Source organism: Lampetra planeri, chromosome 35, assembly GCF_965212315.1.
Source record: "Lampetra planeri chromosome 35, kcLamPlan1.2.h2, whole genome shotgun sequence".
Taxonomy (NCBI): Eukaryota; Metazoa; Chordata; class Hyperoartia; order Petromyzontiformes; family Petromyzontidae; genus Lampetra; species Lampetra planeri.
The window spans coordinates 11,538,964-11,552,277 of record NC_136141.1 but is presented as its reverse complement, the minus strand read 5'-3'; the positions used below and the strand labels follow the sequence as shown (position 1 = coordinate 11,552,277).

The window sequence follows — 13,314 nt, the reverse complement described above, 5'->3', positions numbered from 1 at the left end:
GCCATCCACCCACCCAGCCACCCACTCACTCACCCACCCACCCAGCCAGCCATCCATCCATCCACCCACCCACCCACCCATCCACCCACCGACCCCCCCATCCAGCCACCCACCCACACACCCATCCACCCACTCACTCATCCATCTATCCATCCACCTACCCAGCCATCCATCCACCCACCCAGCCATCCAGCCACCCACTCACCCAGCCATCCACCCACCCATCCAGGCATCCACCCACACTTCCACCCAGCCATACACCCACCCACCCATCCATTTATGCACCCACCCACCCATCCACCCACCGACCCATCCAGCCACCCACCCACTCACCCACTGACCTGCCCATCCAGCCACCCACACACCCATCCCCCCACCCACCCACTCACCCACCCACCCACTCACCCACTCACCCACCCACCTATTTATCCATCCACCCACCCAGCCATCCACCCACCCATCCACCCAGCCAGCCATCTACCCACTCACTCACTCACCCACCCACTCACCCACCCAACCATCCACCCACCCACCCAGCCACCGCCCCAGCCACCCAACCCACCCACCCACCTACAACAACAACCGCCATTCGCCACTAAGTGGCGGTGACGTCACCATGACGCTTGTGCCAGGCCATGTGCACCTTGAGGCCACGTGGAGTGTCGAACGCCCGCTGGCAGGAGGTCACGGGGCAGACCCAGGTGCCACGGGTCGACTGACCGAGATGACCGAGATGACTGGCTGATGCACCACCTGTGCCCCCTACTGTACCAACTTGCTGTGCTTTAGCCACCCGGCGCTCCACTCGTTGTTGTGAGCGTCGCTCCTCCGCCCTCCGTTGTTGTTGGAGGGCGACTGCCTCCAACTGCCCAGTAGCGTCCTTCACGAGCCTCCTCCACTGAGGCCGATCTTGACACCGCTGGTACCAGTCATCGGCAAGTCCACTCAGCTCCACGTCCTCCTGTACCACATCAATCCATCTCTTCTCTAGCCCGTGCTAGATTGATGTGTACCACATCAATCCGGCCGAACAAAAGCTGTTTAGGCATGCGGTGGCTGGGCATGCGGGCTACATGACCCAGCCAACGCAGCCTTGCCTGCCGGAGGAGCTCACTGATGGGACTTTGCCCAGATCTTTCAAGGACTTGTGAGCTCCTCACACAATCCAGCCTGGTTAAACCCAGGATGGATCGTAGGCAGGCCAGCCTAAATGTTTCCAACCGGCGAAGATGCTCCACTAGGGGGGTCCACGTTTCGCAAGCGTAGAGAAGGGAGGGAATGACCATGGCCGAGAAGACCTGAAGCTTCGTGCGGAGCGACAGACCAGGTAGCTTCCACACAGCGTTACGCAACCGATGAAAAGATATTGCCGCTCGACTGATTCGGAGTGAGACCTCTGCTGATAAACTGGAGCCGGTCATAAGCACACTGCCCAGGTATGGGAAACTCTCCACTCTCTCCACAACTGCCCCATCACCAATTGGGAGTTGTGGGGGTGGAGTGTCCGATGGTACAAAATACCCAGGCAGGTGCTTAGTTTTGGTGGGGCTGATGGTAAGGCCCCACCTCTTAGTGGCACGCTCCAGTCTCAGCAGCAGCGTCTCCAACTCCTCTTCTGAATGAGCAGCTATTACCAAATCATCGGCATACATAACGTGGTTGACCAATAGGGAGCCATCCCTTGATCGCACCCGGGCGTCGATCAGCCTCCCATTATATCTGTACCAAATGGAAATTCCCCCGGTACAGCTATTGAAGGCTTCACGAACTACGCAGTCGAAATAGATGTTAAATAATGTGGGAGCCAGAGGACATCCCTGTCGCACCCCAAGGTGTACAGGGAAAGGCTCCGACTCCCGGCCACGTAGTTTTACCCGGGCCCGCTCACCATCATGAAGGTCCTTAATGATTGTGAGCAGAGGGTCAGGGACTCCGAAAGCACGAAGAACAACCCAGAGCCCAGTCCTACTGATGGTATCATAGGCCTTGACCAGGTCAATAAAGCAGAGATGTAGGTCTTTTTGGAATTCCCTACACCTCTGCTGTAGCAGACGGACAGAAAATATGGCATCTGTGCAGGACCGCCCTTTCCTGAAACCGCATTGGGGCTCCGCAAGCCTCTCCTCAGCGTGCCTAGCAAGGCGATGTTGAATAATCCTTGCCAGGACCTTACCCGGCACACTGAGGAGTGAGATGCCCCTGTAGTTGTTACAATCGGCACGGTCCCCCTTCTTAAAGAGGGGGACCACCAGGGCATCCTTCCAGTCCTGCGGAACCCGTCCAGTGGTCCAGACTGTTGTTATGATGTCATATAGGGCAGTCTGTGCACAAACGCCACCCTCCCTCAGCATTTCGCTTGGGAGATCATCTCTGCCCGGTGCCTTCCCTGGTCTCAGACTCCGGATCGCCCTCAGTACTTCCTCAACAGCTGGCACCTCAGCCAGCCACTCACAGGGGGTGACCTCTTCCAATGTTTGAGGCACCGCAGCCTCAGCAGGGTTATCCCCACTTTGTGCCATGATGTTTTCCTGGCTGAGAGATTTTCCCTCCCCCAGGACCTCACAGAAATGTTCAGCAAATCTGCAAACCTGTTCCTGGGGGTCGGAGATTGGATCACCGTTTTTTCCTCTAATGATGGTAATAGGTGTGGCGCTGCAGGTTACTTTTTTGATGGAGTTAAATAGTGATTTGTGATCGCGGGCCACTGAGGCAGACTCCATCTCCTCAGCAACCCGCGACCACCACCCATCCTTACAGCGCCTTACGGCTCTCCGAACCTCCGAGCGAAGGCTGCGGTAAACCTCCTCATTCTCTGACGTGGGATGCTGTAGGCGATGAGAGTGGGCCTGTCGCTTTTTCTCAATTAACCTGAACACCTCCTCTGTCAGCCAGGGTTTCTGGGGAGGTCTGGACCGCGTACCCAAAGCAGCCATTGCAGCTGCATGAGTCACAGTCTTAAACCTCGCCCATTTACCCTCGACATCAGGTGGAGTGGGGGACGATGCCAACCCCAGCTGCAAGCGATGATGAAATTCTCACTTGCAACTTTCATCAGCTAACTGAGACCAGGCCACTTTTGGTTGGAATGGGATCCTGGGTGAACACCCACCACCGGAGTGGAAGAATGGCAGGCGCATCTTACAGATGACTAGTCGATGGTCAGAGGGCAGATCAGCTCCACGGTAGGTCCTGGTGTCAAGGACATGGGCTCGCATCCGCTGGTCCGTCACTATGTAGTCCAGCAGATGTTCTTGCTTGGACCCGGCATGTATCCATGATGTTGTGTGGATGCGCCGATGCCGGAAGAGCGTGTTGGTAATTACAAGCCCATGGGCTGCACAAAAATCTAGCAGCCTCCTACCGTTATTATTGAGCTGATCTGGCCCATGCCTTCCAATCACTCCAGACCAGGTGCCACCATCATGACCAACTCGGGAATTGAAGTCACCCAACAAGATGACTCTGTCCCGAGTGGCCACTTTAGCCAGCACCTGTGACAGGAGGTCATAGAAAGCGTCTGACTCATCGGCTTTGCCTGCATCCCTCCACGGATGTTCGTCTTTGGTGGGGGCATAAGTAACCACGACCACCACTCCTCGCCTCTGATTGATGGGAAGGCGAGCCCAAAGTATCCTGGGGCTTACAGCTTCCCACACCTCACCGCCACGCTCCCACGCCCCTTCATTCTTTTGTTCAGAAGAAGAGCCACACCCTGTTGTTTGGCAGTCTCCTGCCCCGAGTAGAGGACTGTCCACCCCTCATGGTGGCAGGATCCAGAACCGGTCCACCGGACCTCCTGAATGCCACAGAGATCCAGGCGGTACCGGTCCAGCTCCCGACAGAGGAGTGGCAGCCTCTCCTCCGCAGTGAGCGTTCGAACATTGCACGTGGCCATCCGCAATGGTTTTTCGTTGTTTCTGGAGGAGCCCCGAGGGTGAAAATTCAATCTCCTGGCTCCGCCAAATGGGGTTTGGCCAGGAGACGTCATAAAAGCCTGACCCCCCGGGGCCTCCGGCACAAGCTTATTAGTTACAGGTTTATGTTTAATTCGTAGTTTAGTGGTGGTTAATTGAAGGTGGAGGGGTTACCAGCCCCTCGCACCCGTCCAGTGCCCCCGTTTAGCCACTGTGGTGGTCACAGACGCCATGAGGGGAGAGGCCAATGGGCATTGGCCCTCCCCCCACAGCACTGCCCACGACAGTGTTGCCCGTCCGGCACCGCGAGGAGGTAGGAGGTTGTTTTGCCGGACTACACCCACCTACACACACTTACCCACCTACACACACGTACCCAGTCTACATTCATCATCATCATCACCACTGCTGTTGTTGTCGTCTGCACAGCCTCGCACGTGGGAGCAACCCTCGCATACGTGGCCCCTGAGGTGCTTCTCGGCTACCCGGCGACCTGTGCTGTGGACACATGGTCGCTGGGATGCACCGTAGCCAAGTTGGCCACCGACAGGGACCTCTTCCTCTCGTTCAGCCGCGACGACCACCTGGCATGCTGTATCGAGGTGACTGGAGAGCCTCCCTGGGGGGCCTCGAGCGACGACCTGGCCCACAGCCAGCCAGTCACCCAGCTAGTCACTCAGTCACCCAACCCTGTCAGCCAGTCACCCAACCAGCCACCCAACCACCCACCCTCCCACTCACCTACCCACCCACCTACCTACCCATCCACTCACTCACCCACACACCTACCCACCCACCCATCTACCTACTTACCCTCCCACTCACCCACCTACTTACCCAGCCACCCACCCACCTACACACCCACGTAACCACCCACTCACCCACCTACCTACCCACCCACTCATTCATCCACCTATCCACCCACTCGCCCACCCCCTCACCCACCCACCCACCTACTCATTGACCCACCCACCTACCCACCCAGTCACCCACCCACCTACACACCCACCGACCTACCCACCCACTCACTCACCCACCTACCCACCCACTCACCCATCCACTCACCCACCCACTCACCCACCCACTCACCTACCCACTTACCCACCCACCTACGCACCCATTCACCCACCCCCCCATACCCACCCACCCACCCACTCATCCCCCCACCCACCTACTCACCCATGATGCTAGATGTGCTGAGCAACAACGATAATGTCACGTTCAGGTCTTCCGTCGTACGGCCGATGAAAAACGTAGCTCAGTGGGGCCTTTCCTGGTGAAATAAAAACAATTCAGTTTTAGTGTGGGTCTCTGTGGATTCCAATGATTATATATGAGTCTCTGGACCTCTATGGGTCTATGTATGGGTCTCTGTGTGTCCGTATGGGTCTCTGTATGGGTCTCTGTGAATCTGTATGGGTCTCTATGAGTCCCAATGGTTCTATATACGTCTCTGGATCTCTATGGATCTCTCTATAGGTCCCCGTGTGTAACACGCGTGTAACATCCGTGTAACATGCGTGTGTCTCTCTGTGTCTCTGTCTTGAAACGGTTGCACAGATCCTGGGCATGCCTCCAAAAGAAATGGTGGAGAAAGCTCGCAAAAGAGCGGCCTACTTTGGTGAGTTGAAGGGTGGTGTGATGGTGGTGTGGTGATGGTGTAGAGGTGGTGTGGTAGTTGTGGTGGTGTAGAGGTGGCAGTGGTGAGGTGGTGGTGTGGTGGTGGTGAGGTAGTGGTGAGGTCGTGGTGGAGAGGTGTTGGTGGTGGCGATGGTGGTGGTGGTGTGGTGGTGGTGAGGTGGTGGTGTGGTGGTGGTGAGGTGGTGGTGTTGTAGGGGTAGCGGTGTGGTGGTGAGGTGGTGATGGTGTGGTGGTAGTGTGGTGGTGGTGAGGTGGTGTTGTAGGGGTAGCGGTGTGGTGGTGAGGTGGTGGAGAGGTAGTGGGGGTGAGGTGGCGATGGTGGTGTTGTGATGGTCCTGGTGGTGGTGTAGAGGTGGCAGTGGTGGTGGTGAGGTGGTGGTGTAGTGGTGGTGGTGATGTGGTGGTGTTGCAGGGGTAGCAGTGTGGTGGTATGGTGGTAGTGGTGGTGTAGAGGTGACAATGGTGGTGGCGAAGTGGTGGTGAGGTGGTGGTGTAGGGCTAGCGGTGAGGTGGTGGTGGTGTAGGGCTAGCGGTGTGGTGGTGAGGTGGTGGTGGTGTGGTGGTGGTGAGGTGGTGGTCGTGGTTTGGTGGTGGCGTAGAGGTGGTAGTGGTGAGGTGGTGGTGTTGTAGGGGTAGCGGTGTGGTGGTGAGGTGGTGGTACTGGTGGTGAGGTGGTGGGGTGGTGGTGAGGTAATGGTGGTGAGGTGTTGGTGGTGGCGATGGTGCTGGTAATGGGGTGGGGGGGCCTGGGGGGAGAGAGAGGGAAGAGCTGGGGGTTTGGGCCCACTCAGTAACGACCTGGGTGGGTCGATTAAGAACCGTCGTGTGGGTGGGTAGATGGGTAGATGGGTAGGTGGGTAAGTGTGTGCGTGGGTGGGTAGGTTGTTGGTAGGTTGGTGAGTGGGTGGGTAGGTGGGTGAGTGGGTGGGTGGGTAGGTGGGTCAGAGGGTCGGTGGATAGGTGGGTGAGTGGATGGGTAGGTGGGTAGGTGGGTGAGTGTGTGGGTGGGTAGGTTGGTGAGTGGGTGGGTAGGTGGGTGAGTGGGTGGGTAGGTGGGTGAGTGGGTGGGTAGGTGGGTGAGTGGGTGGGTAGGTGGGTGAGTAGGTGGGTAGGTGGGTGAGTGGGTGGGTAGGTGGGTGGGTAGGTGGGTGGGTGAGTGGATGGGTAGGTGGGTAGGTGGGTAGGGGGGTGAGTGGGTGGGTAGGTGGGTGAGTGGGTAGGTGGGTGAGTAAGTTGGTGGGTATGTGGGTGGGTATGTGGGTGGGTGAGTGGGTAGGTGGGTGAGTGAGTTGGTGGGTATGTGGGTGGGTATGTGGGTGGGTGAGTGGGTGGGTGATGTGGTGGTTGGTGACACTGCGTGGCTCTCTCTGTGTGTCTCTCTTTCCGTCTCTCTGTCTCTATTTCCATCTCTCTGTCTCTGTGTGTATGTGTCTCTGTCTCTCTTGCTCTTTCTCTGTATCTTTGTTTATCTCTCTGTCTCTTTCTCTCTCTGTGTGTATGTATATCTATCTCTGTCTTTGTCCTACAGACGAGGCCGGCCAGCCTCACTGCCCGGCCAGGAAACGACTCCCGGCAAGTGTCCCCCTGCATTTGGTGCTGCGGGGATGTGGAGCTCAGCTGGTGGCCTTCATTAGCAGCTGCCTGCAGTAAGAACCTAGACAAAGACCCCCGATGTAGCCTCAAGCAGACTGTAGGGGCAAGTGCTGTTAGTAGTAGCGAGTAGCAGCATCTATACACAAAGATCCCCGTGTTGCCTCTAACAGGCTGTAGGGGCAAGTGATGTTATCAGTAGCGAGTAGCAGCACCGCCTATGAAGGCTACTGGCACTGTGGCACACACAGAGGAGGTGGGTGGCCAGCACCACCACGCCCGGCCACCTTTGTCTCGCCAGTAGCGATGTTTACAGACCGCTAAACCAGGTACTCATTTGAGGCTGTGTCGACCTAGGGGAGGCCCAGGACCGTTTCAAATAATAGAATCGCTGTCAATGGTGTTGGCCGTGAGCAGGAATCTAACTCGGGTTTCTGCCAGGTTCATAGCACCACCGCTCTCCATTACACACACGCACGTACACGCACGCACACGCACGCACACGCACGCACACGCACGCACACGCACGCACACGCACGCACACGCACGCACACGCACGCACACGCACGCACAGATGGGAACATCAAATCCTCACCTCCCCTCTCACCATCCCCCCGCCCCCCCAGGTGGGATCCAGAACTCCGCATGACACCGGAGCAGGCACTGAGTCACAGCTGGCTCCAGAACGAGGCCACCCCCACCACCATCGAGGCCACCCCCACCACCATCCAGACCACCCCCACCACCATCCAGACCACCCCCACCACAATCGAGGCCACCCCCACCACCATCGAGGCCATACCCACCACCATCCAGGCCACCCCCACCACCATCCAGGCCACCCAGACCACCATCCAGGCCACCCGCACCACCATCGAGGCCACCCCAACCACCATCGAGGCCACCCCAACCACCATGGAAGCCAGCCCCACCACCATCGAGGTCACCCCCACCACCATCCATGCCACCCCCACCACCATCGAGGCCACCCCCACCACCATCGAGGCCACCCCCACCACCATCGAGGCCACCCCCACCACCATCGAGGCCACGCCCACCACCATCGAGGCCACCCCCACCACCATCGAGGCCACCCCCACCACCATCCAGGCCACCCCCACCACCATCGAGGCCACCCCCACCACCATCGAGGCCACCCCCACCACCATCGAGGCCACCCCCACCACCATCCATGCCACCCCCACCACCATCGAGGCCACCCCCACCACCATCGAGGCCACCCCCACCACCATCCATGCCACCCCCACCACCATCCAGGCCACCCCCACCACCATCCAGGCCACCCCCACCACCATCGAGGCCACCACCATCCATGCCACCCCCACCACCATCGAGGCCACCCCCACCACCATCCATGCCACCCCCACCACCATCGAGGCCACCCCCACCACCATCGAGGCCACCCCCACCACCATCCATGCTACCCCCACCACCATCCAGGCCACCCCCACCACCATACAGGCCACCCCCATGACCATCGAGGCCACCCCCACCACCATCCAGGCCACCCCCACCACCATCGAGGCCACCACCATCGAGGCCACCCCCACCACCATCGAGGCCACCCCCACCACCATCGAGGCCACCCCCACCACCATCGAGGCCACCCCCACCACCATCGAGGCCACCCCCACCACCATCGAGGCCACTCCCACCACCATCGAGGCCACCCCCACCACCATCGAGGCCACCCCAACCACCATCGAGGCCACCACCATCGAGGCCACCCCCATCACCATCGAGGCCACCACCAGCGAGGCCACCCCCACCATCAGCGAGGCCACCCCCATCAGCATCGAGGCCACCCCCACCACCAGCGAGGCCACCCCCACCACCATCGAGGCCACCCCCACCACCAGCGAGGCCACCCCCACTACCATCGAGGCCACCCCAACCACCATCGAAGCCACCCCCACCACCATCGAGGCCACCCCCACCACCATCCATGCCACCACCACCACCATCCAGGCCACCCCCACCACCATCCAGGCCACCCCCACCACCATCCAGGCCACCCCCACCACCATCCAGGCCACCACCATCGAGGCCACCCCCACCACCATCCAGGCCACCCCCAACACCATCGAGGCCACCCCCACCACCATCGAGGCCACCCCCACCACTATTGAGGCTACCCCCACCACCATCGAGGCCACCCCCACCACCATCGAGGCCACCCCCACCACCATCCAGGCCACTCCCACCACCATCCAGGCCACCCCCACCACCATCGAGGCCACCCCAACCACCATCGAGGCCACCCCCACCACCATCGAGGCCACCCCCATCACCATCGAGGCCACCACCAGCGAGGCCACCCCCACCATCAGCGAGGCCACCCCCATCAGCATCGAGGCCACCCCCACCACCAGCGAGGCCACCCCCACCATCAGCGAGGCCACCCCCATCAGCATCGAGGCCACCCCCACCACCAGCGAGGCCACCCCCACCACCAGCGAGGCCACCCCCACCACCAGCGAGGCCACCCCCATCACCAGCGAGGCCACCCCCACCACCATCGAGGCCACCCCCACCACCATCGAGGCCACCCCCACCACCATCGAGGCCACTCCCATCACCATCGAGGCCACCACCAGCGAGGCCACCCCCACCACCAGCGAGGTCACCCCCACCACCATCCAGGCCACTCCCACCACCATCCAGGCCACCCCCACCACCATCGAGGCCACCCCAACCACCATCGAGGCCACCCTCACCACCATCGAGTCTATCCCCACCACCATCGAGGCCACCCCCATCACCATCGAGGCCACCACCAGCGAGGCCACCCCCACCATCAGCGAGGCCACCCCCATCAGCATCGAGGCCACCCCCACCACCAGCGAGGCCACCCCCACCACCAGCGAGGCCACCCCCACCACCAGCGAGGCCACCCCCACCACCAGCGAGGCCACCCCCACCACCAGCGAGGCCACCCCCACCACCAGCGAGGCCACCCCCACCACCAGCGAGGCCACCCCCACCACCATCGAGGCCACCCCAACCACCATCGAGGCCACCACCAGCGAGGCCACCCCCACCACCATCGAGGCCACCCCCACCACCATCCAGGCCACCCCCACCACCATCGAGGCCACCCCCACCACCATCGAGGCCACCCCCACCACCATCGAGGCCACCCCAACCACCATCGAGGCCACCCCCATCACCATCGAGGCCACCACCAGCGAGGCCACGGCCACCACCAGCGAGGCCACCCCCACCACCATCCAGGCCACCCCCACCACCATCCAGGCCACCCCCACCACTATCGAGGCCACCCCAACCGACATCGATGCCACCACCATCGAGGCCACCCCCACCACCATCGAATCTATCCTCACGACCATCGAGGCCACTCCCATCATCATCGAGGCCACCACCAGCGAGGCCACCCCCACCATCAGTGAGGCCACCCCTGTCAGCATCGAGGCCACCCCCACCACCAGCGAGGCCACCCCCACCACCAGCGAGGCCACCCCCACCACCAGCGAGGCCACCCCCATCACCATCGAGGCCACCCCCACCACCAGCGAGGCCACCCCCACCACCAGCGAGGTCACCCCCACCACCAGCGAGGTCGCCCCCTTCACCATCACCATCGAGGCCACCACCAGCGAGGCCACCCCCACCATCAGCGAGGTCACCCCCATCAGCATCGAGGCCACCCCCACCACCAGCGAGGCCACCTCCATCACCAGCGAGGCCACCCCCACCACCATCGAGGCCACCACCAGCGAGGCCACCCCCACCACCAGCGAGGCCACCCCCACCCCCAGCGAGGCCACCCCCATCACCAGCGAGGCCACAACCACCACCAACGAGGCCACCCCCACCACCATCGAGGCCACCCCCACCACCAGCGAGGCCTTTGGAGCTATGGATCCACGGTGAGACGCCCTCTGTATGCTCAGTGCAGGGTCTCTGAGTATGGGTCTCTGTGGGTCTGTATGGGTCTCTATGAGTATGGGTTTCTATGCATCTATATGCATTTAGAGTATTTTGGCTGCCGCTATGAATCCCCACGTGACGATGATGATGATATCGGCCACTTGGTTGAGCTGCTTTCATTTGTGATGGCCAGGTCCACTTCTGGCCGTGGGGACCGACTGCGACCGACTGCGACCTCTGGTTGTAGTAGCAGTGTGACGATGATGATGCGCCGCTGTGGTGCTGCTGCCTCTCTCTCCACAGAGCTGAGTCGGAGAAGAAGCCCCCATCATCATCATCACTGGAGGAGGATGAGACAGAGGAGGTGGAGGATAAGGAAAAGGTGGTGGAGGAGGTGGAGGTGGAGGAGGAGGTGGAAGAGGAGGTGGAGGAGGAGGTGGAGGAGGATCAGACTGAGGAGGAGGAGGAAGAGGATCAGACTGAGGAGGAGGAAGAGGAGGAGGATGAGACGGAGGAAGAGGAGAAGATGCAAGTGGAGGAGAAGACAGAAGAGGAGGAGCAGATGGAAGAGGAGGAAGTTCAACAGCAGCAGGAGAAGAGGAAAAAGAAGCGAGGTGGCCTGGCCCAAATGGGCAGGGCGCTCCGCTCACTCTCCTCGATCTTCCACCTGCTGCTGTGTGGTGGGCGGCCCACGGCAGAGTAGCGGTGTGGTGGTGGAGTCGGTGCCAACCACCACGATCACGAGCAGCAGCACCGCACCACCCACCCAGCCACACACACACACTCACCCCACACTCTCACCCCACACTCACCCCACACACACACTCACTCACCCCACACACACACCCACTTACCACACTCACTATCGTGGGGACCAGCTGTGGAAGACGACTGAAGAGCGGCCGCCAGACATGGACTGGACACAGCCACTCACTGCACTCACCACACGCTAACCCCACCACACACTCACCACACGGGACTAAGCCCAGTAGCTTACCCAGGACCCCCCTTATCTCATGCTACAACCCTTCCACGTGGTGTGTGTTAAAATAGAATTGTATGTGTGTAGTTGTTTTGTATGTTATTATTGTAAATATGATTGTTATCATTATATATGAAGTCACCAGGATGTGAAAAAACGTTGCAGACGATTTTTTTGTGGGGTTTGGTGCCTTCGATTGTCAGTGCCGTGTGGGTCTGGGTTCATAATGTCCAGGTAGGGTGGGTTATAATGGCCAGGTAGGGTGGGGTTGTAATGGCCAGGTAGGGTGTGTTCATAATGGCCAGGTAGGGTGGGGTTATAATGGCCAGGTAGGGTGGGGTTATAATGGCCAGGTAGGGTGGGGTTATAATGGCCAGGTAGGGTGGGGTTATAATGGCCAGGTAGGGTGGGGTTATAATGGCCAGGTAGGGTGGGGTTATAATGGCCAGGTAGGGTGTGTTCATAATGGTCAGGTAGGTGGGGTTATAATGGCTAGGAAGGGTGGGTTCATAATGCCCAGGTAGGGTGGGCATCATGGTGGTTGGGCACCTTCCCCACGTAAGATGGTGGTAGGGCAACGTCCCTACCTAAAATGGCAGTTGTGCGGCTTCCCCACACAAGATGGTGGTGGGGCAAAGTCCCTACCTAAGATGGCGGTTGGCCACCTTCCCATCGTAAAATGGTGGTTGGGCGCCTTCCCTACGTAAAATGGCGGTTGGGCGCCATCCCCACATAATATGGCAGTTGGGCACCTTCCCTACATAAGATGGCGGTTGGGCACCGTTCCTATGTAAAAATGGCAGTTGGGCGCCTTCCCTACGTAAGATGGTGGTTGGGCGCCTTCCCCACGCAAAATGGCGGTTTGCTGTTTTCCCTACCTAAGAGGGCGTTTGTGCGCCTTTCCTACATAAGATGGCAGTTGGGCGCCTTCCACACGCAATAATAGCGGGTGGCCGCCTTCCCTACCTAAGATGGTGGTTGGGCGCCTTTCCCGTATATACGCTAGATCAGTAGTTCTTAACCTGGATTCGATCGAACCCCAGGGGTTCGGTGAGTCAGTCTCAGGGGTTCGGCGGAGGTTAAGACACACACCCGACTCATATGATTCGTGATGACACGTCCGGCTTGGCCATCATTAGCTGCAAGTGATCACGCTACATCGCTTGGCCTATCTGTGCTGCAGGGAATTTGGTGCGCTCGGTAGTCGACTTGTGACTGTCGTGATGGTACGTCGTGTGATTTCTTTCTTAATATTTTAATCCCTTCATACTATGT

At 59.8% G+C, this 13,314-nt stretch overlaps 1 protein-coding gene across 1 annotated transcript in view; it reads left to right on the top strand.

Moving 5' to 3' along the window:
• The window catches only part of LOC144730220 (dual specificity tyrosine-phosphorylation-regulated kinase 2-like), an 85,038-nt gene extending 72,830 nt beyond the window's left edge, over window positions 1-12,208 (top strand). Inside the window, exons 9-12 of the mRNA XM_078610834.1 lie at window positions 4,344-4,516; window positions 5,475-5,535; window positions 7,084-7,201; window positions 11,361-12,208. Of these exons, the coding sequence (XP_078466960.1) occupies window positions 4,344-4,516; window positions 5,475-5,535; window positions 7,084-7,201; window positions 11,361-11,760 (752 nt within the window). The 3' untranslated portion in view covers window positions 11,761-12,208. The remainder of the gene's footprint in view (window positions 1-4,343; window positions 4,517-5,474; window positions 5,536-7,083; window positions 7,202-11,360) is intronic.
• The last annotated feature ends 1,106 nt before the right edge of the window (window positions 12,209-13,314 follow it).